The sequence below is a fragment of the Nicotiana tomentosiformis genome, chromosome 9, assembly GCF_000390325.3.
Source record: "Nicotiana tomentosiformis chromosome 9, ASM39032v3, whole genome shotgun sequence".
NCBI lineage: Eukaryota > Viridiplantae > Streptophyta > Magnoliopsida > Solanales > Solanaceae > Nicotiana > Nicotiana tomentosiformis.
The window spans coordinates 10,352,459-10,378,879 of NC_090820.1; the positions used below are offsets into that span (position 1 = coordinate 10,352,459).

The 26,421-nt window shown below is 32.9% G+C and overlaps 1 protein-coding gene across 1 annotated transcript; it reads right to left on the reverse strand.

The window, feature by feature from the left end:
* Nucleotides 1-3,056: 3,056 nt before the first annotated feature.
* On the reverse strand, nt 3,057-11,385 carry LOC104111268 (protein PHR1-LIKE 3). Its single transcript, XM_009620934.4, has 6 exons — nt 11,042-11,385; nt 6,037-6,113; nt 5,493-5,547; nt 4,785-4,863; nt 4,630-4,699; nt 3,057-3,863 (listed from the first exon to the last, which is right to left on the reverse strand). Exons 1-6 carry the CDS (start codon nt 11,244-11,246, stop codon nt 3,474-3,476), a joined length of 876 nt encoding a protein of 291 aa, XP_009619229.1. The 5' UTR covers nt 11,247-11,385; the 3' UTR covers nt 3,057-3,473.
* Nucleotides 11,386-26,421: the final 15,036 nt, after the last annotated feature.

The window sequence follows — 26,421 nt, forward strand, 5'->3', positions numbered from 1 at the left end:
AGCTATAGCTAGGCTAGCGCGCAATGGCTTCTGAATCCGTTGTTTAGTTATTACATCAAAAATATTGCCACTGCTTCTTTTTATTTTGTCTTTAGCCTTGCTCTATCGGAAACAACATCTCTGTCCTACCAAGACAGGGGATTCGAAGATTGCGGGTGCCACCATATTATGCATACAGTATACATGTCAGTAGCTACAAAGACAGATTAGGAATAATGGGTCGGTTCGGTTATTTTTTGGTTAATTTGAATAGGCCTTTCATTCACACAAAGCAAATAAATTCGATTTTAATTCAAATTTTTAACGCTTAATTTAAACACATTCTAAATAAAAATGCAAAAAAAAAAATAACATTTCATGAAAGAGCGCCTCCAATATAAATATTTGCTTAAAGGGTACCTTAACTACACTATATTCTTTGTTTGACTAGATTAATTTACTTGTATTATTCTTTGTTTATTTTTCCATCTAATTGTTGAGTTATATGATAATTATTTTCAAAGAAAAACCTTCAACATTCAACCTATAATATTCAACTCAAAACGACTATCAATCAAGCCATTTGATTTTTTTTCAAAACCCAATAGAAGATATTGCTCAAATTATATTTCAATATATAAATTAATATCGTTTCATTAAAAATAAAAAAAAATTATATTCTAATTAAAATTACTATAGAAAATAATTATTTATAAAGTAAGGTATAATGATAGAAACAAAATGAGGACTGAAAGTTAAAAAAAATGAAGAAGAGAGACTTAACAAGTAATAAAAGGAGGAAAAAAACCGAAAAAGAAGGAAAATATATGAGGCCGGTTCAACTAAAAATAAAAGAAATCTTAATAAGTAGAAAAAAGGAAAAATCAAAGGAGCTGCTCCAACAGGGAATCGAACTTGCATTCCTGAGGCCAAGAAAAGCTTTCTAAGGGAAGGCTAAACCAATGGCACCCACTTCCACTTTGTGACTTTTGGGTGCCATTCTAAAAATTTTAGAGAAGCGAACAGGTGCCGTGGTACCCCTAACTTGCAACGTAGATCCGCCCTTGGGTAAGCTGTGTGTACACAATGTTGGTACGACCATGCAACACAAATTCATCTAATAATTCACCTCAATCAAGAATAAGTTGAATTGTTGAGTAAAGCTTTAGACAAACTTGTTTTTCACTCTACTTCAAGATAGTCATTGTGCTTCTGTATGCATTAGTTTTCCTTCTTCTTGTGTTGGTTAAAATTTTTGGCGTTTTTATAATATAGGAAAAGAAAAAGAAAGAAAAAGTTCAACTAAAAAGTGATAGTTTCCAAAAAAAAAAAATATAGTAGAGAAGGAGAGGATCACGCTTGGTCTCAAGTAAAAACGTTATTAACCTTTATTTTTACACCAATTCAATGAATACATGTCATGCGACATACTGTTATGTTAATCAATGCATTCTACATCTCAAATTGCCCTGATATAAATTTACCATATCCTATGCAACACAAAAGCCTAGTATCTACAAAATCACAAGAGTTACTAAGTTTCATCAACCATTTCCAGCCATCATATTCCATGATCCAAATGTCCAATTCGATACCATTTCCTTTGCCACCATATAAACTAAGCCAACCTTTTAAAGTAGACAAACGAAACAACTCATTTTCACCTACAAAATTCGGCGTTGGAAGCTCCTTCAATTCGTCTGACTTCACATCAAGGTGTATGGTTGTAGAAGCTTTACGCACATATTGATCAAGTTATTTATCAAGAGTCCAATATACACAAACTTCAGTGCTAATACCCCGGCTGCAGCATAAATAATGCCATAAAAGAAGTTGATGGAAAATTATTGTAGGGAGAACAAAGAATGAATGGATTGTCATAAAAGAAGTAAGAGTACATATTGTATGATTGAAAACGGCCGCTGCATGCTACCCGCCTACCCGGGGCTTGCAGGTTTGACTAGTGTGTTCTCTCTAACAGCTGCTTCAATCAATGTAAGATAACACTACCATAGAACTCCTCTATTTTTTTTAACAGCTAAATAAGGATATTATTGACGGAATGAAAAACACCAAACACTGATTTTGTGTTTGTGCAAAATACCTCGGTACAATAAGGACTATTCATGTATTGAATTGATAAAATCTATCAACTCATTCTCCTGATTTTATTTACATCCGGAAGTTAAATTAAACGAGACACCTATACAATCAAACCTCTCGTTTGTTCCGATATTTCTTGACTGCTATAGTGAAGTGCTGTTATAGAAAACATATATTATTAAATAACATGAAGAGTAGTTCCAAAGAAAACTTGGCCGTTATAGAAAAGTGTTGTTATAGAGGATGGCTGTTATAAAGAGGTCTCACTATACTTCAACAATACGTATAGATGTCCCTCCAAAGTATGTTTTTTTTTTCCGGATAACCGTGAGTCCGGAAGAGGGAGGGTTTGGGGGTGGGGGGGGGGGGGGGGGCAATAGGGTAGTGTTGGAAGTTCCTTCGGTTCATTTGACTTCACGTCAAAGTATATAATGTAGAAGTTTTACCTATATATTGGTCAAGTTTTTGATTCATAGACCAATATACACAACCTTCTGTGCTAATTCCATGACAACACAAATATGAGCTTCCTAGTTTGGAAACTAGCTATAGGGAGGCTTTGCTGTAATATAGGCAGAGTTGTTTTCTTTCTCCAAAAATCCCTATTCGTAGAGAAGACAACATAAAACAAGTTATATTTCAATAATATTCCTACTATTTTAGTGTAAAATTTATCTCATAATTCGCTAATGCCAATAAATAACCAAACATGAAATAAATATAATCTCAATTTTACCCCGGAATTATTATCTTTATCTCATATACCAAATGACCCCTTGCATTACCAATTCCAAGCATGGATAAAGAAAAAATATTGTAATAGGTAACCAAGGTAAAACTAGTCAATTTGTGATGAATCCGCATGTATGCGCTTGCTCACATTGCGAATCACAAGCACAAATAAAAGAAGAGGGTTGCAAAGGTTAACAATAAATGTAAAACTTGTTAAATTGAGATGAAACAGCACAACAAAATAAGGCCCAACTTGCTTGGATTGAGACGTAATTGTTGTAGTAAAAGAAAGAGACAGTAAACCTTCATTTACAACATTGTGAAGCCCACTACAAGCAGGAATGCAGTAAAATGTATCAGAAAACAGTAGTGATTAGAGTCCAACTATACTGTTAGTACACAAGGATCTTCATTTCTGATAAAGGGTACTTAAAAGGTGATGAAATGCAGGGTAAGGCCGCGTACAATCTGGCCCTTCCTCGGACCTCGTGCATAGCGGGAACTTCGGGTACTTAAAAGGTGATATAACTTAGAGAACATACATTTGCAACATTGTTTAATCTTGGATCAAACATATGTAGAAAGGGGGAAACATCACAGAAAATGTGGTAAAAAATACACTGATTTGTTTCCAGAGAGAATTTTGTTCCTGCTTTTGTTCATGTATTACTCATCATCCATTCCACCTGCCTTGTATTGCTTTCCATAGGCAATCCATTCGCGTTGGCAAAAGCTCGCGGTCTCTTCTTTAGATCACCAATTCCATTCGACGGAAAGCAGTCATCAAGCAAGCAGTCGCCAAGTCTGGCTGGCACGTGACAAGCATTTTTGTTTTCGATACTTGGAGCAATCTCATGTAACGAAGGGACATTAACGATCCCTTCACAGTCGTTTGCAACCTTCATTGCTAATTCAGAAAGTTCTTCCCTGTTCACTTCTAGGCCATTCGATTCAATGGACTGGCTACTAAAAGCTTTACAAGCTTTTTCAAGAATTGATTGCAAATATTTTCCTTGTGCTTCAATACGAAGCTGTAGACGGCGCTGTACCTACTTTGGCAAACCGCAAAGATTTTTGTTAGAACATAAAGAATGTGACACTAAGTTACTGATGTATAAAGACTTGATAAGAAGCTGATGTTGCATTTTGTCCTAGCTAAGAAAGCAAGTTGCACTTACGCATACGACACATGATAAACAACCAAAAGTCATTGACAGTGATAAAACAACAACGACCAGCAGCAGAACTTCAACCAAGAACCTTTGATAAGACAAAAGTTGCAGTTGGTCCGAGTTGAGGAAGCAAGTTAGCCCTAGCACATACTACACTAGAAATGGCCAAAAGTCACTGACCTCAACCTGGTCTGGAAACTGCCATTAGCTACTTATCAATGTATTCACTCATTAGAGCAAACTACTCTGCAATTATTCACCACTCTAACCCGTTGTAGAGAAGAAAACAAAAAAGAGAGAAAAGGGAATATCGGACAAAAAACACATAGTGCAAAGCTGACTAAAAAAGAGATTCATGATTACGTCTAATGCGAGCACATTTTCTCAATGAATTCAAGATTGAGATTATGAATCAAAGTAGACTTTGGGAAATCAGATTCATCCAACAAATACAACTTAGTAGTAAATGTGGCTTATTGACAGAAGATCTACAAATATAATATGCTCATGGAAGGTGAAGCTATCAGTCTAAGTTTTGCAAAACCAAAAAAGGCGTACTAATATGTAGGAACTGCAACATGGGAAGCTGTGACACTGAGTACACTAACACTATCAGTTGAGCAAGAAGAGGGGCAAGACAAACCTCTAGCTGCTCATGTAGTCTTCGCTGGACTTCCATCTGTACTCGCAAAGCCTCAGTTACTTGGAAACCACTGTTAAATAAATTTAAGAGTTCAAAGTTGATGCAAAGCAGACAGAACCATTTTTACCAGAAAATTTCTAAAAGACATAACATACTCATTTATATCTTGCGCAATAACTCTAGATGAACCTGATGTAGAGGAACCCGTATCTTGACTCTCTGCTGGACATGACACTGCAAACACAAGACAGTAACTATAAAGTGATTGCGGTTTCACGTCTTCTAAAGGGCTGAGAAGCACATCCATTTTAGCCTTTTTTGCTCCGACAGACTATTCTTCTCTTTCTTTATATTATATGTACAATTCTATCACTTATATACTCCCTTCAGAGGTGTTATCCACATTCAGTACATACTTTTATGTGATGATATCAGTCATCTAAAATTACAAAGTATGTATCAACAAATGGAAAAAGTGCAACCTACTTGCTGCAATAAGATGATTTTGGTTAAGGAGTGGAAGTGGATCAGAAAAACCAATCCAACCTATCCTAGACGACGAAATAATAGGACAGTGGTTGGGTGGGGGGGGGGGGGGGGGGGCGCAATTCTGACCTTAAACCAATACCAATAGTGATGATTGTCGATTTGTCGTATTTATGAGAAATGTGGAAGTTACTCAATGGGGTTGACATTTAAGTTTTAGCATAGATGAAGTAACTCATCAGCAGCTCTAATCTTTTCCTTGAATTTGAAGTTAAACTTATATATACACTCTTCAGATATAAGAAAAACATGGAAATTTCAAGGACACTGAGCAATTCGCAGGAAGCTGGAGTATTTAATGAAAAGTTCTTCATTACCGTCTTTAGAATTATCAGTTGCCTCTTTTGCAGATTGCTTTCCCAGGCGGTATTTCTGCAAAGGAAATACAAGGATACAGACTTTAGTATCTGCCTGAAAACTTTAAAAAAACAGCATCTTACTAGGTTTTATCCAACTCTCCGAATCAATTACTTGTGATGCCTTTTTTAAAGGACCTTTTTTACTTCTTCTTTGGATAAAACTGAGAGCTTAATCAAATTGTACTTCATCCTTGTTTGGCTAACATCAAATGCAGAATGTAAAATTAAAAATACAGTATACCGTCTCATCAATAAAACCTAGAATCATTTGAATCTTCTTTCACTTGCATTAAGCTTTGAAATGGCAAAAGCAATAAATCAAATTGTTATAGAAACTATAATTTTGAAAGTGGCATGAAGTTGGTCCTACTTCATTTTGTAAAACACTAGGCTAGGGCCGTAAACTTGTGTAGTTGGAGCGTACTGTTACCCTTTAAACCGTGTTTCAATGTCCACGGAATATAGCCAAGAAGCAAACACAGATTGCAATCAGAAAGCATACCTGGAGATGTGACTTCAAATGGTATAAGGTCAGACCTTTCACCCCCATTGTTCTCATAATTGTTTTTGGTGTCGCTTCTGCAAAATGAAGCAACCATCACATAATTAAAATTATGCATAGGAGTACATGTAAACTGTAAAGAGAAGGCAACACGCAAATGAAATAAAGAAATATTTCTTAAGATTTGCACATAGAAAGATTTCCTGGAAACACCACAACTATTACAAGAAAAATAAACACTCACAACATCACAACAGCATAATTCTACCAGTGTACAAGAAGGCTAAAAAGGGCAGCTCGGTGCACTAAGCTCTCGCTATGCACGGGGTCCGGGGAAGGGCCGGACCACAAGGGTCTACCCTGCATTTTTGCAATAAGCTGTTTCCACGGCTTGAACCAATGACCTCCTGGTCACATGGCAGCAACTTTACCAGTTACGCCAAGGCTCCCCTTTAGTGTACAAGCAGCTAATGAAAAAAATTATCATGCAATGAGATACTAATAAATGGAACATTTCCTTTATTGATCAATTTAATAGTTCCCTCATTCCAAATCTACCACGATTCTTTTATTTGACCCTTAGGGCCTTCAGACAGTTAAATTAGCATACATTTAGAAATCGGGATGGCTCTTTTTTATTTCTTTTTCCATAACGAGTGATGTTTCCCCAAAGGAGCAGCTCAGAAGGAGTATTTCTAATTTAAAATGCTACTATCACATATACTGACTGACAAACACAAACCCTGTAGAGAAGAGGTGAAGTTCAACAAATGACAGCAGAAACTCAGAGCTTATTTTACCAAAGAAGACAGATGCAAAAACTAAAAGAAAACCTAATCTATAGTGCAGTGAAATCCTTCAAAAAGGAACCAGAGCGACAGGGTCAATCAAGTTGCAATTGTAACATCAAAGACGAGCTCCTGTTTTGTATCATGGCTACATGAATGTGCACCAAGTACTTACAGAACCGCTAGAATCCTAATAACACTACGAATAAAGTTCTAGCACTGGCGGATATGTGCCACGCTCCTACTACTAATGACACAGTCCTACTAACACGCACAAGGTTTGACCTCCCACCTAAGAACGTATACCTCTATGGGCAAGAGTGCTTAAACTTGCTAATTCATTTTCACATTGAACATCAAACTTTGAGGTCACTTCTTTAGTGCCTAACAATCTTAAGAAGCATATTTGCTACTCCCTCCGTTCCAGTTTATTTGAACCTATTTTTTTTTGGTTCCTTCCAAAAAGAATGACCCCTTTCTAAATTTGGAAACAACTTAACTTAAACTTTCAATTTTACCCTTAATGAAAAGTTTTTATAATTACACAAATAGTCTGGACCCTTTTTTGACTTGTTTAGGACCACAAGTTCAAAAAGTCTTCATTTTTTTCTTAAACTTCATGCCCAATCAAACAGGTTCACATAAATTGGAACGGAGGGAGTATATAATAAAGGGCAGTCTGGTGCACTAAGCTCCCGCAATGCGCGGGGGAGGAAGGGCCGGACCACAAGAGTCTATTGTATGCAGTCTTACCCTGCATTTCTGTAAGAAGTTGTTTCCACGGCTCGAACCCGTGACCTCCTGACTACATGGCAACAATTTTACCAGTTATCGACATGATTTATTAAAGACGAGAGAAAATTCAGATAGGCATAACAAAACAAGAGCCTCGAGAGGCAAATGTAGTGATTGGGGAACTGGATTAAGAATATATAGAGAACTACTTTTAACCAAGTAACCTTTTCAAGATTCCCTCCTTCGACTTCTGATGGTTTTTATCAAATTTTCAAGTCTAAATTTTTTATCCCTCTTCATTAACTATCTCGAGGATATTACTAAGTTTTCACCTCCGGGGTTTAGAGAGATGTTGTATCCCCTCAGAATATTGAATTGTACCAAGCGCAAGTTTACCTCCAGAAAATATTAGCAACAACCAAATATTTCTTCACCATTTACTTCACATGATAATATTCTTACATGTTATACAATTTACATCCTGTACAAGTAAACAACAACAGCCAACAGACCCAGTATATTCCCAACAGGTGGGGTCTGAGGAAACCTTACCCCTACTTAGTGAAGGTAGAAATCCTGTACAGTGCCAGAAAATAGCACTATAAAAAAATACGAAAATATAGGCGAGTTTTTGACCAATATTGTCCCTTATCTTTGAGGGTAGGTCTATTTTGGTCCCTCAAATATAACCCTGAGCATATTTAGTGCCTTAAATATGCTAAAGTGGAGCATCTTTAGTCTCACTGACACAATATGTTCAAAAACTAACGGTGTTACCCAACTCTGATTCATGAAACAAATCTTCTGCTCTGCAGCAAAGTGTTTCCTCTCCTTTTATTGGATAACACAAATTATCACTTTAATTCCTCATTTTTAGATAATGCCTTTTAAAATTTTGACCTTGAAAATATCCCCTTCTGTGCCAGTTTTCAATGAGAAAATGACACTGTATAGCCGCTGTAAAAATAATAGCCGAAAAAATGTATAAAATTTGTATATATATATATATATATATATACACATTTAAAAATTTCGGTTGATTTTTCCAAAAAGAAAAGTTAAAATTTGAAAAACAATAGAGCTACCAGGTTCACTTCTAGGCATATTATTGAAGCAAACGAATAACCAAGTTGTATTATCACTTTTAGCCCGTGCCAGAAACTATTTACATCTGGTAACGGAAAAAGTATATAAAATTTGTATAATTTTTGTATATTAACATACAATATATATATATACACACAAAAAATATATAAATTTTATACATTTTTCGGCTATTATTTTTACAACGGCTATATAGTGTCATTTTCTCATTGAAAACTGGCACAGAAGGGGATATTTCAAGGTCAAAATTTTAGAAGACATTATCTAAAAATGAGGAATTAAAGTGATAATTTGCGTTATTCAATAAAAAGAGAGGAAACGTTTTGATTCAGAGCAGAAGATTTGCTTCATGAATCAGAGTTGGGTAATACTGTTAGTTTTTGAACACATTGTGTCAGTGAGACTAAAGGTGGTCCACTTTAGCATACTTAAGGGACTAAATATGCTCAGGGCTATATTTGAAGAACCAAAATAGACCAACACTCAAAGATAAGGGACAATATTGGCCAAAAATTCGCATAGAGGCCATTGTATTAACCTTTTCACAAAAAAATAAGTAGAGGTCATTATATTGACCTTTTCACAAGAAAATATGTAGAGGCCATCATATAAACAGATTCCCTAATTGCCTAGTTTCTACTTTTCCCAATTGAGAGGGTCAAAAGCTACATATATACATCTCTATCAACACGACCCACAATAATCATGATACTTCACAATAATTAGGTAATTAAGACCATAAAAGCTTTGTCATGAAAAAGAATGCACTTTTGACAAGGAAAAAGAAAAAGAATACACTTAATAAAAACAAAAGTTCCTTAAAATAATATAATAGGACTATGACCCTTTCTTTTTTTGTTAAACCAAAGAAAGGAAAGAGCAGCAAATCAAATGGCTTGCTTTTACTAGTCCAAATGTCTAGAAGAAAAGAAAAGGTCAAAACTTTATAAAGAACAACTATATAATATACAAAAATTATGACCATGAAAAAAGGAACAACTATAGAAGCCTAATGTACAGCATATAGATTCACAATATAGAATTCATGTACAGCATATAAATGCATAAAGTACCCAATAAATTCAAAAAGAAACAATACAGAAAATAAATTATTATATTACTGGAAAAAATCAAAATCAAAATTTAATCATGCAATAAAATATTAAGAAAGAAAAATGATCAAAATACCCCCTCTATTATACGAAATATCTTAATTTAACTTAACCCTCCATTATACTTTAAGGTCATTCATTCTATGTTGCATTTCCCATTTGTACTCGACTTTATCAGAGCTTAAGTCAATTCCGCTAGTCAAAATAATTTGTGAAAAAAATCCAAATTTACCCCTATTTTATTACTAAAGTTTAAAATTACCCTCCATTATACTTCAGGTCGTAGCTACTGAATTCCTAGTGTCAAAATATTGCGTGGTAAAAGTCCAAATTTTATGCCTCAACTTTTGACTATGCTCTAAAACTACCATTCTTAGGATTAAGAACCTCATAATGCCAACAACCCAAAGTATAACTGATGGTAAAATTAAGATATTTTGGTAATTTTTACCCTTCTCCTTCTTAAATAAAGAAAATGCAGATTAATAAAAAGTATTAAGACACTTCCATTACATGTGTCAAAATACTTCCAAGCTTAAGTCGAATTCCATGTGTTAAAATACTTCAAAAAAATTCCAAATTTACCTCTACTATTTTTCACTAAGGTTCAAGGACCCGTTTGTTTATAAATATTTTTTCTATTTTTTTAATTTTTATTTTCAAAAATGTGTTTGTCCGTTTAATTTTGCAAGCTTTTGAAAATTTTTCGAAAATGAGTTTTTCAAAAACCACAAGGCAGTTTTGTCCACCTTTTCAAAATTTTCAGAAAAACTTTTTTACCCGTTCACAATACTGCAATATTTTTTCAAGTGAAATGCATGTACAAACATAATTTCAAATTTCAAATTACAAATATCATTTTTTTCAAATTAGCTCCAAATACTGCTGTTTTCCCCAAAAATTACAATTTTTATGTCCAAACGCCTACTAAAATTACCCTCCATTATGTTTCAGGTTGTAGCTCAAGACAGAAAGGCATCCCGATGCGACAAAACATATTGCGTTCACGCAAGGTCCGTGGAAAAACCGCACCCCAAAGGGTGTTATTCAGATAGCCTATCCTAATAGCTCGAATCCGTGACCTACAGGTTATACGGAGACAACTTTACCGTTGCTACAAGAATCGTCCTGAGGTTGTAGCTCATGATACATACCAGATTTTCAAACAGAGAGTAAAATTAAGATAATTTTTACCAAAAAAGAAAAAGAAAATGCAGATAAATTAGAAGGAAAAAAAACAAGAGAAGAGGAAAATGAGGGACTTACTATCAGGGCCACCAAGTTGAGTAACAGCATCAACAAAGCGTTCATGGAGTTCAGTAGTCCACCTAAGACGAGGCTTAGGATCAGTTGTTAATACTAAACAAGCATCCCCTGGTAAATTTGTACCATCTATTGAAACTGAATTATGAATATTATTAAAATAATCACCACTTCCTCCTAAATTCCTTATAGGCAATGTTGAGTACATTCTTTTCTAGATAAAAAAAAAAAACCACAATCTTGAAAATGAAGAAAAATATTGAATCTTGATGTTAAGAACTATGTGGTGGGAAAAAATGAGAGAAATGTGAAAATTTTGGGGGGAGAACAATGGAGGGATTTGGGGGGGGGGGGGGGGGTTAAAAGGGAGGGGGATGGGGTGTTGTTGGGGGGAGGACAAACAAGACAGAGTTGTCTTGTTATGTACTGTCCTTCTCTTGTCTCTTTTTGCTGTCTCTGTCTCTGTTTTCCTCTGTGTGCAGAGTTTAAGCAGTATGTAGGGTGGGGCAGCTTGGGGGGTGGGTGGGGGTTGAGTTTTTTTTTGGTTTCTATCTTGTGTTCGGTATAGAAAACCAAAAAAAAAAAAAAAAGTTTATTGGGCTCGAGCCGTAGAAATAGCCTCTTGCGTACAATAGAATCTTATAATTCTTCTCTTCCCTAGATCCCGCGCATAACGAGAGGTTAGTACATTAGGCTGCCCTTTTTTATCTTGTGTTCGGTGTTTATTTTAGGGCTCGACTAATTCCAAACGCTTCTTACCAAAAGACAATTTTATACCTAAAGTGCAAGTCGAGACCGTTAGCTAAAAATAGTGGAGTACTTATCATTTCACAACAACCTTTAATGATAGTTGTGAGTTTGTATTTCCTCTGATATTATTTGATTGGGCACGAAATTAAAAAAAATTTAAAAATTTGTGGTCTGAAATATACTTTAGATATTTGTGTAAAAATTATAGTAATATAATTAAAGCAACAACAACAAACTATGTGAATTTTCACAAATTGGGTCTAAGGTGAGTAGATACAGAGAAGCAAAACTTATAATATATTTAAATATAATAGAGTAATAGTATTATATTTTAATATATTAAAAACCAAAATGTGCCACGTAACTTGGAATAATAAAGGTGGAAGTGTATGGCTACTGCAACTACCTTGTGGTTCTTTCTTTTTCTTTGTCCAACGATCATTTAGTTGGTTCACATTAAAAAATAGCTTTGACATAAAATTTCACAACTAATGTAATGTTTACGTCAAGTTTTTGTATAACTAATAGAGGTTTAGTATTATTAATATAAAACTTCACATACATAATACTAAATCGTTTGGCTTTAGGTATTGAACAAGGAACACTACACCAACAGCGGTGAATGTACAATTAAAGAAGTAGGTTCGGTTAAATTTAATAATTTTGATTCAAATTATATATATATATATATATAAAATTCCAAATCAATAACTGAAATAACTAATTAAATCGATGACACATATAAAATAGCCCGTAAAAGAAATATATAAATAGGAAATACTTTTAAAGTGAGTATTTTTGCATGTCACGATATTATGCTATATTGTATAACAACTAGTAGTATATTATCTTTCATCGAATAAAACTATTCTTGTATTATACTTTTTTCTTGATTTATTTCGGGAAAGAGCGCAAACTATATATATAGTCATTATGTAGGTAATAGAGGAGGCAAAATAGAGGGAGCAACGTGTGTATGAGCGGCATTTCTTGTTTTTATATTACTCCTTTTGGTAATAAATAGAGATTTCGTATCATGTTTGCGATCCTATATATTGTTTTTTTTTAATTCTCGCTTGTTATTTGGTATTTATATTTATATTTGTGTTCAACTAAAGTTGGATTCGCACCAAAAACTTTCATACTGAGACTAAAGTACTCCCTAACAAATATTAAACTGATAATTTAAAGGTAATAAAGTGCGACTGCAGTACATGTGTTTGCAATAAATTTGTGCTCTTGAAACAATCACACGTTAATTTGAAGTTCAACATAATTTATAATTATGGGTGCTCCAATAATTTAAAGGTAATAAAGTGTGACTGCAGTACATGTGTTTGCAATAAATTTGTGTAGAAAAATAAAACTGCAATCACAAACAACTATAAAGAAAAAATGATTTTATTGATAAACATTACGGGTTACAACTCTGTTTATCCCTTAATTCTTCCCTACCATTTGTTATCCGTAATTCGAGGGCCTTAACGGCGTATTTCTCGAACGTAGGATGATATGCATCTCCTTGATGTATTTGATGATTAAGAAGCACGTAGCAACACTCCATTTGGATCTTGAATGTTGCTAGAACTTTAAGCAAGACATATTTGACATGCCTTTGATCTCTTAAATGAATATTCCAAGATTTTAATGGAATTTCGGAGATTGTATATTTGATTTCATTGTGCATATTCCGGGAGTTTATGGAATTTCTGAGATCGTTTTTGAAGGACATATGTAGCCTTATTTATAGGCATAAATTAGGGTTTGGGTGGAGTAGCCACCAAGTAACCCTAATAGACTCCTAATATTTCAAGAGTCGTCTTGAATTTCAGATTTATCTTGATCTGCTAAAATTTCATTGTCTACAAATGCCTCATACTTCAAGGTTTGTCGAGGTGTAGGCTTGCTGAAACTTGAAGACGAGACTTGAAGTACCTAACCATCATAACAGATAATCTTGAAACTTGTAGTTTTCGATTTGCAGGAGAAAGAGATGAAGGGCAGAACTGGTCCCACTGGGCGTGCCAATTTGTTTGCAATAAATTTTTGCAGAAAAAAAATTGCAATCACAAACAACTATAAAGAAAAAAGAATTTTATTGATAAACATTGCGGGTTATATCTGTTTATCCCTTGATTTTTTCCTCCCATTTGTTATCCGTAATTCGAGAGCCTTAGCGACGTATTTCTCGAACGTAGGATGCCCTATACTTCAAGGTTTGTCGAGTTGTAGGCTTGCTGAAACTTGAAGACGAGACTTGAAGTACCTGACCATCACAACAGATAATCTTGAAACTTGTAGTTTTCGAATTGCAAGAGAAAGAGATGAAAGACAGAACTAGTCCCACTGGGCGTGCCAATTTGTTTGCAATAAATTTTTGCAGAAAAATAAAACTGCAATAAAAAATAACTATAAAGAAAAAAGAATTTTATTGATAAACATTGCGGGTTATATCTGTTTATCCCTTGATTTTTTCCTCCCATTTGTTATCCGTAATTCGAGGGATTTAGCGACGTATTTCTCGAACGTAGAATGATATGCATCTCCTTGATATATTTGATGATCAATAAGCATGTAGCAGCACTCAATTTAGATCTTGAATGTTGCTAGAACTTTAATCAACATATACATTTGACATGCCTTTGATCTCTTAATGAATATTCCAAGATTTTAATGGAATTTCGGAGATCGTATATTTGAGTGCATATTCCGGGAGTTTATGGAATTTCTGAGATTGTCTTTGAAGGACATATGTAGCCTTATTTATAAGCATGAATTAGGGTTTTGGTGGAGTAGCCACGAAGTAGCCCTAATAGACTCCTAACATTTCAAGAGTCGTCTTAAATTTAAGATTTATCTTGATCTGCTAAAATTTCAGTGTCTACAACATGTAATTTGACAAAATAACAAAAATGCATAGGAAGTTTTTATCTCTTTAAGTAGTAAATTTCTTTTTACCTTTTCTTTGGGGGGTCCAGTAGAAATACTTTTTCATGAAAAATGAATTTTTACACAGCATAGTCATCCTTCGAAATACTAGCCGCAAATATATATTTTTTCTATATTAATATATAATACAAATATAATAGAAATATTTTATTATATAATCAATATATATAAATTTATATAATCGACTTCAATTTATTTGGTACTACGTAAATGATCTCTGATTGAAAGAAGATTGAAGGGATTGAACTTTGATCCCATATTTTTCTTCTATGGGATCAAAGGTAATCCTCTCCGTTTGTTTTTCATTAGTTTGATTTGAGAAAAAGTTCCTAATTTTGTTTTATCCTTTTTTACATTTACTGGTTTTATTCGATAGCTAGAGGAAACAAAGGAACTAGGAAGTCAAAAGAAAGTTTAAAATATTGTCCATTCTCAGAAAGAGCAAGTTCGAAAAAAAATAGATTAAACGAGAAAATTTTATGTTGCTCTATGTGAATTTGACATATATTTATATTTTATAGTGCCTTCGTCCTAATTTATGTACGGTGTATTTGACTAAATACGAAATTTAAAAAAAAATATTTTTTAAAACTTGTGATTTAAAACAAATGATAGGCATGATAGTATGTGATTTAAATCTACCAAGGATAAAATAGAACATTTAAAATTTAATTATTTCTAAATACAAAAATATATCTTTCTTTTAGCTTTTTATTAAATTACTTTTATCTCTAACGGTTGCCCATATTCTTTTTTTGGATCATATAAAATATCTTTGTAGAGAGAGAGTGAGATTAGCATACACAAAGCCATTTCCCATATTAATAATCGTAATGAGCAATTGGGCAGATTAATCCTAATCATAATTCATAAATAATGGTATAGTTAAACGCAATGCAAGTTCTCTTGATAAAATATTATATGTCAAAGTGTCTATTTTCTTTCAGCTTACGTTGTAGCTAAAAATTAGAAACAAAAAAAAACATGAAAATGTTCTTAATTAAAAAGGGCATGACATGTTAAGTCAAGAAACAATAATAAGTAAAGAAAATACATATATTTATTCAATTACACATATAAATGCCTTTTGTAATTGAAATTATTGCAAATATATGTCATTTCAAAATTAAGAGAGATAATAAGATAGTATTAAATAGTAAACTCAAATTTTTATAAATTTCAAATGATTGAACTCCATGATTGCAGAGTTGTCAACTCAAAGCAAGTAATATTATTATGAAGAAATTGCTTTTGTATTGCCTCCAACATGTCCGTTAGTGCCTAGTGGGATTAATTAAAACTTAAGTACGCTCTAAGCATTAGTTAAGTGAGACAATCTTGTCTTAATAATGACTTGGATTAGTGGCTCATCTTATCATTTTATAATTGCGCTTTTCGGATCAGCTTGTGCGTATCTATTATCTCCTACTAACACATATACCGAATAACACTACCAAGACTTTAACAAATAGAAATAAATTACCTAATATTTTTGTCACCGCTAAAATTTAGAGTCTGAAACGTCGTGTTTCTCAATTCAATTTTTTTTCAAAAAACAAATACTATTAGTGTGTTGTCTCTATCCTGTTTTAAAGTAAGGTAAGTAGATTTAACTTAGTTTAGGTCAATAACTATACACCAATTGATTAAAGTAGTCCAGACTTTATTCTTTTGACCCCTTCTCCTGGCCAATGTGACATTAAACAAGACAGGACATAGACATTTTTGTAATGTCATATCTACAAATAATTTTTGAACTTATTTGGAAAAAGGAAATATATCGTCAACTAGGTTGGTGCAAGTGTCACGCCATTTTGTTAAGCGCTTTACTCCCAACGTGGTACTTTTCAGTGCAATTCGAATTTAGTCGGGCTTCAATATGAGTACCGGACATCGAGTGGAAAACACAAAAAAAAGTGTCAGGCTAGGACTCTAAAAGTCATTTTATGTTTCATTTTTTTCTCTCAATGTAGAGTTCATTTATACACACTCTATATGAATTTTAATAACAATAGTATTTGGTCAGCTTGCGTGCATCTCGACTAATTTTATGGAGTACATGCTATCTTTCAACATCATTCACACCAACATAGGTTACGATTAATTTTGTCCACCAAAACTTAGATAAATGAAAAGAAATCACTTACGTATTTTTGTCTTTATTGGAATTTAAACAGAAGACCTCTTATTTCTCAACTCACTTTATTATTCACTAGGTCACACTCTTGAATGCTACGTACTCTATATTGATATTTGTTATAGTTATTAGATTTATGAATTTTATTAATTCGTTATCACTTACTCTATATCTTCAAGACACTATGTTAGAATTAGAATTTAATTTGCAAATGAAATAATTAAATATTGAGTTAGAACTAATTATGAATGTGTCGCTTTGGATGAAAGGAACTTGGGACAATGTAATAGACACCATAGAGGCAAGTTCTGATATTTTTGCTCAAATTAAAAGAAAAACTCAATGCTAATAAATATGACAAAGAGCAAAGAGGACCAAAAGTTTTGTAACAAAAAGTCTGCCCCAAAACTCTTCTAGTGGGGTTTTGATTTTTTAAATTGACAAGACATTTTTTTTCCTTTTTTTCAAAATTTTAGTCTAGCCTTCAGGGTTTTAATTCAGTGGTAAAAGTGCATATAAAATGTGTGAGATTAAGTAGGCGTTTTGATATAAGAATTGTAAAATTCGAAAAAATAGCGAATTTTTTTTTTTAGTGAAAATAGTATTTGAAATTTGGGCCCGTTTGGACATAAAATTTGATGGAAGATTTTTTAATTTTTTTTTTTTTCGAAATCAGCGTTTGTTCATAAAATTTCTAATTTTCACTTGAAAATGCATTTTGGAAATTTTCGAAAATTTAAAAAACTGCAAAAAGGTGTTTTTCAAAATTTTCACTCAAATCACTCACAAAACTTCAAAAACAACCCAAACTGAAATTTATGTCCAAACACAACTCTAAATTTCAAATACAATTTTCACTTGAAAACTTTTTTCACCATTTTTTCGAATTTTACAATTTTTATGTCCAAACGCCTACTTAGAGTTGTGTTTGGACATAAATTTTAGTTTGGGTTGTTTTTGAAATTTTGTTAGTAATTTGAGTAAAAATTTTGAAAAATATTTTTTTGCAGTTTTTTAAATTTTCAAAAATTTTCAAAATGCATCTTCAAGTAAAAATTAAAAATTTTATGAACAAACGCTGATTTCGAAAAAAGTAATTTTTTTTTTTAGAAAAATCTTCCATCAATTGTTTTGCCCAAACGGGCCCTAAGCATACACCACGAGTTTTATTTCCGTCATGAATTCAATAAAGGAGCTTGTTCATTATTTATATGTTTTCGAACTGTGTGCCAACGGACTCTTGAATATTTTTCCATTATAAAAAAGATTTATTTTATCCTTGAAAGTCCATTATCGAAAAATAAAAATATTATTAACTTACATTACGGCTCAAATAATGAAATGTTTAATTATTAAAAGAAAAAAAATTAAGTTCATTAAATATTTGTTGATGTATAGAGTAGAGCAGCATTTAAATCACTAGCTACTCGTGACCTTTTTTAACAACAAAAGAAACATAGCATAGTTTAAAATTCAGCTAGCATATTGTATTACTCCAATTAATTTCAAAAATCTTCATCCAAGAAAAAAAAGAAAGCATAAGATAACACTTCATCAAATTCAACCCAAAGTACAAAATAATCTATTAACATATTTTATATGCTAGAATTGAATACTTTGTATTGGGCCTACAGTTGAGAAGTGTAGTTTATAAAGAAGTTGTGACTTGTGACAGGCAATATAGGAAGTACAACTTACAATTATTGTTTAGACAATTATATGTGAACTTTATCTTCTCTTATTTATTTAATTATTTATTTATTATTTCTTCTTTTTGAATTTAAATTATTTGCACCGCGGAAAACACTCCCTGTCAGTGGCGGAACCACTCTTTGTCAAGGGGTGTAACTGACACTCCTTGGCTAGAAATTTACACTGCTTAAATATGTATTAGAAATTTACATTGCATAAATATGTAAAATATATATTTTTACGTGTATATTTATTATATATTGACTCTTTTTTTTTTTGTATATTTACTTTTTAATATTTTGACTCTGTCGATAATAATTCTGGCTTCGCCATTGTTCCCTTTTAAAGATTTTTTCATTCTCGTAGATCGAACCCAAAATTTCTAGATGGACGGTTGATGGAGAAGTTGTGAAAAGAAATATGAAAGGTACAACTTAAAACTATTATTTAGACAATTATAAATAATTAGACATATATATATTTTTTATGTTCATACCTTTGGACCACTATGTAATAAATTTCGCACTTGCCACCCACATTCCTTCCCCTAATGATTGAAGTAAAGTTGGGATTGTCCAAACAAAAGATGACCATTTATCAACTTTACAAATTAAATGAACTGGGGTTTTGTTCCCTTGGTACGTATTTGTTCACCTCATAATTGGAATTTATTGCTACCTTAATATTTTAGAGTGTCATAATAATAATAATAATACTTAAACGAGAATTTCTCTACTACCTAAGTAAAATTTTACCTTGTTATTTAAATTCAAGTTTAAATAATATGTATATAAGTTATGACCATGTAAAATATTCTATCTGAAGTTATCAATTTCATTATTGGTTAACTTGAACTAACACATGGATACAAGGGATTTATAAGTACTTTAGTCAAATAGTTCATCCTAATCTAGGCTGTTCCACTTTATTTAAATCACAAGTTGAGCAAAGGGCAATTTGACAAACCACCAAATGCCAATAAACTACTATTGAAATTATGTCAGCAGTTACTACTTTATGGGTTAGAGTTTATATATTTATTACATATAACAAGAAGATATATGTTTAATTCGTTCTTTAATTATTTATGATTATGCTATTAATTAACTATCCACATGTATATTGATGGTTGGTAGTTAAAACGAAAAAGTGTCAAAATTGTACCTAGACTATGCGAAATTGATAATTTTGCCCTCCGATAAAAAAGTATCTAGTTCCTACCCTTGCCGTTAACAAAGTCGATCACTTTTATCCTTATGGGCTAACGGTATCAGTTAGAGCTATCAAATTTGGCCCAAGCCCAAATGACCCGCACAATCCACTCAAAGTTGGGCTAGTTATTGACCCGCTCATTTATTGAATGAAAAATGACCAACAATACCCCTAACGTATTGAAAATGATTAAAAAATATCTCTGTTAACCTTTTAGTCCGCAAATGCCCCTAACGTTTGTTTTTGGCTCAAACTTACCCCTATATCTAACAGAAGGGCCAACAATACCTCTAACGTATTGAAAATGGCTCAAAAATACCCTCTGTTAATCTTTTGGTCCGCAAATGTCCCTAACGTTTGTTTTTGGGCTCAAACTTACCCTTATATCTAACAAAACTAACCTTGTCAGTTTTTTGACTTTAATTTCGTCATGTGGCATTTTCTTAACCCGCCACGTATATTATTTGTATTAAATAAACTCACCTGTATCTTTTAAAATACCCAACGACCCTGACCCGCTCCTTTATATTTGGAGGGTAGGCTAAAAATAATTACATTCGCTAGTTAAATATATAAAACATATACATTGATTATATATAAAAATATGTATATTATGCATTAATATTTTAATATATATTTTATATGATATTATTTTTAGGAGAAATTATACAATGTAGTTTTCCTTTCAAATTTTACAGATCTTAACAAGTTTAACAAATATAAATTTTAATTTGCAAACATAAAAATGATAATGATCTATTTATATGATTCTAAAGGAGAAGCAAAGAAACAAATGGAAAGGAAATTATTTAAAACCTTTAATTATATACATATCCCACTGCTTAACACATTAATGGACTTCACATGATCTTTTTCAATGAGAACTAATAATATTTTAATATATAATGATAGAGCTAAAATATTAGCAAAAACTATCGTTCCATTGTCAGATTTGCTCAATAAATTCGAGTTATAGATCATAATTAATAGGAGAAACTACACTGTATAATCTGTCCTAAAAATAACATCATGTAAAATATATATTAAAATATTAATGGATAATATACACATTTATATATATAATCAATATATATTTTTTTATATATTTAACTAGCGAATGTAATTATTTTTAGCCGACCGTCCAAATATATAGGAGCGAGTTAGGGTCGTTGGGTATTTTAAAAGATACAGGTGGGTTTATTTAATACAAATAATATACGTGACGGGTTAAGAAAATGCCACATGGCGAAGTTAAAGTCAAAAAATTGACCAGGTTAGTTATGTTAAATATATGGGTAAGTTTGAACCCAAAAATAAACGTTAGGGGTATTTGCGGACCAAAAGGTTAACGGAGGATATTTTTGAGTCATTTTCAATACGTTAAGGGGTATTATTGGCTCTTCTGTTAGATATAGGGGTAAGTTTGAGCCAAAAAATAAACGTTAGGGGTATTTGCGGACCAAAAGGTTAACGAGGGGTATTTTTGAACCATTTTCAATACGTTAGGGGTATTGTTGGCCCTTTTCCGTTTATTGAACACAACCTATCTTGACCTACCTATCTCAACCCATTTAAAGTTGGGTTGATTTTTAGCTCAAATTTATCCATGAGTAACTTTGCCAAAAATATCTTAGAAATAAATTTATTTTTTTGTTTGATATGTTATATATGATCATAACAAAAGAAAAGAAATCTTATTTAGTAATTATACAATTCATAAAGAAAATAACATATATTAACTAAAGATTGATAAGGGTTGGGCAGGTTAGGCTATGACCCAAATTTTAGCCCATTTTGATCCAACCCATCTTAACCCAAGTAACCCGTTTAGACCCGCCTAAAATCGCTCAGCCCGCCCATTTGACACCCCTAGTAGCAGCTAAAGGTAAAATTTAGACTACCCGCAGAGTTCAACTGTTGACCATTTTTGTAGTTATAATAAAATATTGAATATGGTGCGGCTTAAGCTTACTGTGGACATGACCCTTGATGTGAGGGTATGAAGGTCGCGAATTAGGGTAGAAGGTTAGTGGGTAGTCGAGCGTATTTCTGTGTTGTACCAGTAGGTAGTAGTATTAGTCTTGTACTCTCGTATTCTTAGAGTTCTATTATTACGTGTTGTTTCTTTCGCTTCGGTTAGCTTATTATCTTGTTGATATGTTACTGCTTGTTGATTTCTTTCCCTTTTTTCGTTTTTCTTGAGCCGAGGGTCTTCGGACACAACCTCTCCATCTTCGCAAATTAAAGAAAAGGTCTGAGTATGCACTATCTTCCTCAGACCTCACTTGTGAGATTATACTGCGTAAGGTCTATTATTGTTGTATAATAAAATATTGAATATATAAATATGTATTTGTAGCTTGCTGGGTTGCTCTTTTTTAAGCAATATTGTTGAGTCATAAACTTCTATAATGAGGTATAGGGGACAACCAGGTCTTGACTAATTGGATTTTGTTGGCTGCATAAGATCTTTACTGAATAATTTAATAATAGACATGTGAATAAAGCAACTACGGGATGTTCAGAAACTAAGCAACTTGGAAATTAAACATAGTATAATATACCTTCAGCAGCAAAATTAGTGTGTATTGAAATTGGTTGAGTCAACTACAAATTTTGGTTAATGGATTCAATTGAACCCATAACTTTTAACACGGAGTATGAATTTATATGTAAAATCTTACTAAAATCTCAACAAGTATTAAATTTGAACCCATAAATTTAACATTACAATGAATTTATTGCATAAGAATCTTAAAAGCTAAACTCATTAAATTCAATTTCTAAATCCGCCTCTCCCAAATACAAGAGCAGGACTACCAGCAACAACAAGATACCTACATACAACAGAAGAAAACATTACATAAGGTAACAGCAGAGCATGTCCAAGTTAAAGATATCAACTAAATAAAAGTAAAAAAAAACATTGTTAAAGCAACAAATCACTTTCAGTATCATATGTGAAGAAACAATAACGGAAAGGAATATGCTAATTTCCCAAACACCAAGTACCGGTGTACTAAACTCCCGTTATGAGCAAGGTCTGGGAAGTGCCGGACTACAAGGGTCTATAGTACGCAATCTTACCCTGCATTTTGTACAAGGGTCTATAGTACGCAGTCTTACCGAACAAGTCATCATTTGAATTGTATATCATTTGAATTATATATCATGAAAGCTTATGAAAACTACACCGTATAATTTTTCCTAAAAATAATATCATGTAAAATATATATTAAAATATTAATGTATAATATAAATATTTTTATATATAATCAACGTATATTTTTTATATATTTAACTAGCGAATGTAATTATTTTTAGTCGACTGTCCAAATATATAGGAGCGAGTCAGGGTCGTTGGGTATTTTAAAATATACATGTGGGTTTATTTAATACAAATAATATACGTGACGAGTTAAGAAAATACCACATGGCGAAGTTAAAGTCAAAAAATTGACCAGATTAATTCTGTTAGATATATAGGTAAGTTTGAACCCAAAAACAAACGTTAGGGGCATTTGCGGACCAAAAGGTTAACAGAGGGTATTTTTGAGCCATTTTCAAGACGTTAGGGGTATTGTTGGCCCTTCTGTTAGATATAGGGGTAAGTTAGAGTCCCAAAACAAACGTTATGGGCATTTGTGGACCAAAAGGTTAACGGGGGTATTTTTGAACCATTTTCAATATGTTAGGGGTATTGTTGGCCCTTTTCCGTTTATTGAACTCAACCTATCTTGACCCACCTATCTCAACCCATTTAAAGTTGGGTTGATTTTTAGCCCAAATTTATCCATGAGTAACTTTGCCAAAATATCTTAGAAATAAATTTATTTTTTTGTTTGATATGTTATATATGATCGTAAAAAAAGAAAAAAAGTCTTATTTAGTAATTATACAATTCATAAGAAAATAACATATATTAACTAAAGATTGATAAGGGTTGGGCGGTTTGGATTATGACCCAAATTTTAGCCCATTTTGACCCAACCCATCTTAACCCAAGTAACCCGTTTAGACCCGCCTAAAATCGCCTAGCCCGCCCATTTGACACCCTTAGTAGCAGCTAAAGGTAAAATTTAGACTACCCGCAGAGTTCAACTGTTGACCATTTTTGTAGTTATAATAAAATATTGAATATGGTGTGGCTTAAGCTTACTAAAGACATGACCCTTGATATGAGGGTATGGAGGTCGCGAATTAGGGTAGAAAGTTAGTGGGTAGTCGAGGCGTATTTCTGTGCTGTACCAGTAGGTAGTAGTATTAGTCTTGTACTCTCGTATTCTTAGAGTTCTATTATTACGTATTGTTTCTTTCGCTTCGGTTAGCTTATTATCTTGTTGATATGTTACTGCTTGTTGATTTCTTCCCTTTTTTTTCGTTTTCCTTGAGCCGAGGATCTTCGGACACAACCTCTCCATCTTCGCAAATTAAATGTAAGGTTTGCGTATGCACTATTTTCTTAGACCTCACTTGTGAGATTATACTGCGTAAGATCTATTATTGTTGTATAATAAAATATTGAATATATAAATATGTAATTGTAGCTTGTGGGGTTGCACTTTTTTAAGCAATATTGTTGAGTCATAAACTTCTATAATGAGGTATAGGGGACAACCAGAGGCGGATTCAGGATTTAAATCATATGGGTTCAATTTTAAAATTTTTAATATTGAACCCATTGGCACGAGATTTGCAAATTGAAAAGTTTATAACTCAAAGTTCGAATCGAGGTGTGAATTATAATTTCAGCGTTGCTTGACGTGATATTAGACCCCGTGTAAGTCCGTATTATGTTATGAGACTTGTTGGTGTAATTGGTTGAGATCCCGGGGGCTCGGGTGATTTTCGGATGGTTAACAGATCAAAATTTGGACTTAAAGAAAAATCTGAAATTTTGGCCTTCTGGTGTAATCGCACCCGCGGTCCATTTTTCGCAGAAGCGGAACCGCACCCGCGGTCAATTTTTCGCAGAAGCGGAACCGCACCCACGGTCAAATTTCTGCAGAAGCGGAAATGCTGGACAGAACACATAAAAAAAATATTTTAGCCATTTTTACTCATTTTTGAGTTTTAAATCTCGAATTTTGGCGATTCCAAAGCGATTTTTCACGACTTTGAATTGGGTAAGTGTTCTATAACCCAAAGTGATTATATTTCATAAATCCATGTCTATATTCATCATTTATTTCGGATTTAGATGGAAGAAATTGAAATTTTTATAAAATCTTCCAACAACGAAAAATTTAGATTTGAAGGTCCATTTGACATCGGAATTGAATAATTTTTGTATGGTTGGACTCATCTCGGAATGGGTGTTCGAATTTTGTAAGTTTTTCCGAGATTTGAAACGTGGGTTCCACTGTCGATTTTTAAAATGAATTTCGGATTTTAATCCGGAAAATTAGTAAATTCATATGGAATTAATTCCTACAATTTGTATTAAATATATTGAATTGTTTATGACTAGATTTGAGGATTTCGGACAGTAATTCGCGAGGCAAGGGTATATTGAAAACTTGAAATTTGTTTTCGAAGTGACGTAAGTATCGTGGTTAACCTTGACTTGAGGGAATAGAACCCTTAAACTATTTGTTATGTGAAATGCATGTGAACGACGTATAGGCGAGGTGACGAGTGTCTATACGTCATCAAATTAATTGTTTGTATAATTACTTGAAAAATCATAAATTATTTTAAATCATGAATTAATTATTATAATAATTATTTCTCTCCTATTGTTTGTCAAATATTAATTCTTGAATTCCTGCATTAATTATTACATGCTATTTGAATTATGTGTCTTAATTGTTATTTGATATTTAGCATATTAAATATTAAACTGCCTATTTTCTCCATGACTTTTATAATAATTTGCTATTTGTCATTGTTTGTTTCATAATTAAATCATAATTATTGTATGCTTGTTGTCTTATAATTTTATATTAATTGTTACATTTATTGGGGAAATTTCTTCTACAAGAATTGGTAAATGAATATATTGGAGGAGCGGGTTGCACGCCGCAATAGAATTGATTGAAATGGATATATTGGAGGATCATGTTGCACGCCGCAACAGACTTATTAAAAGTCCATATTAGAGGATCGGGTTGCACGCCGCAACAAACTTATTTAAAAGTCGATACACACACACACACACACACACACACACACACATACACATATTGGGGGATCGGGTTGCATGCCGCAACAAACTTAATTAAAATGAATATATTGGAGGAGCGGGTTGCACGCCGCAACAGAATGGAATATGAATATATTGTGAGAGCGGGTTGCACGCTACAACAGAAAATTGATGGAAATGATAATTGGTTATGACTGCTGAGTTGGCTTTAATTATCATAAATGAGTTACTCGATTTATTTCTATTATTTGTTGTTGTTACTAATATTGCGTACAGGTTAATGTAAGTGACCCGTCTTAGCCTCGTCACTACTTCGTCGAGGTTAGGCTCAGCACTTACTAGTACATGGGGTCGGTTGTACTGATACAACACTCTGCACTTCTTGTGCAGATTTCGGAGTTGGTCCCAGCGGCGTACCATAGACTTGCTCGGATATCAGTTACCCAGAGGAGACTTGAAGTATAACTGCACAACGTCCGTAGTTCTGAAGTCTCTGTC

Coding starts and splice junctions, on each gene's coding strand:
- LOC104111268 (XM_009620934.4), bottom strand. CDS start 11,246: ATGTACTCAACATTGCCTATAAGGAATTTAGGAGGAAGTGGTGATTAT. Junction 5,548..6,036: donor ATTTGAAGTCACATCTCCAG/GTATGCTTTCTG, acceptor TTTCCTTTGCAG/AAATACCGCCTGGGAAAGCA. Junction 4,864..5,492: donor AACTGATAATTCTAAAGACG/GTAATGAAGAAC, acceptor TTGTGTTTGCAG/TGTCATGTCCAGCAGAGAGT.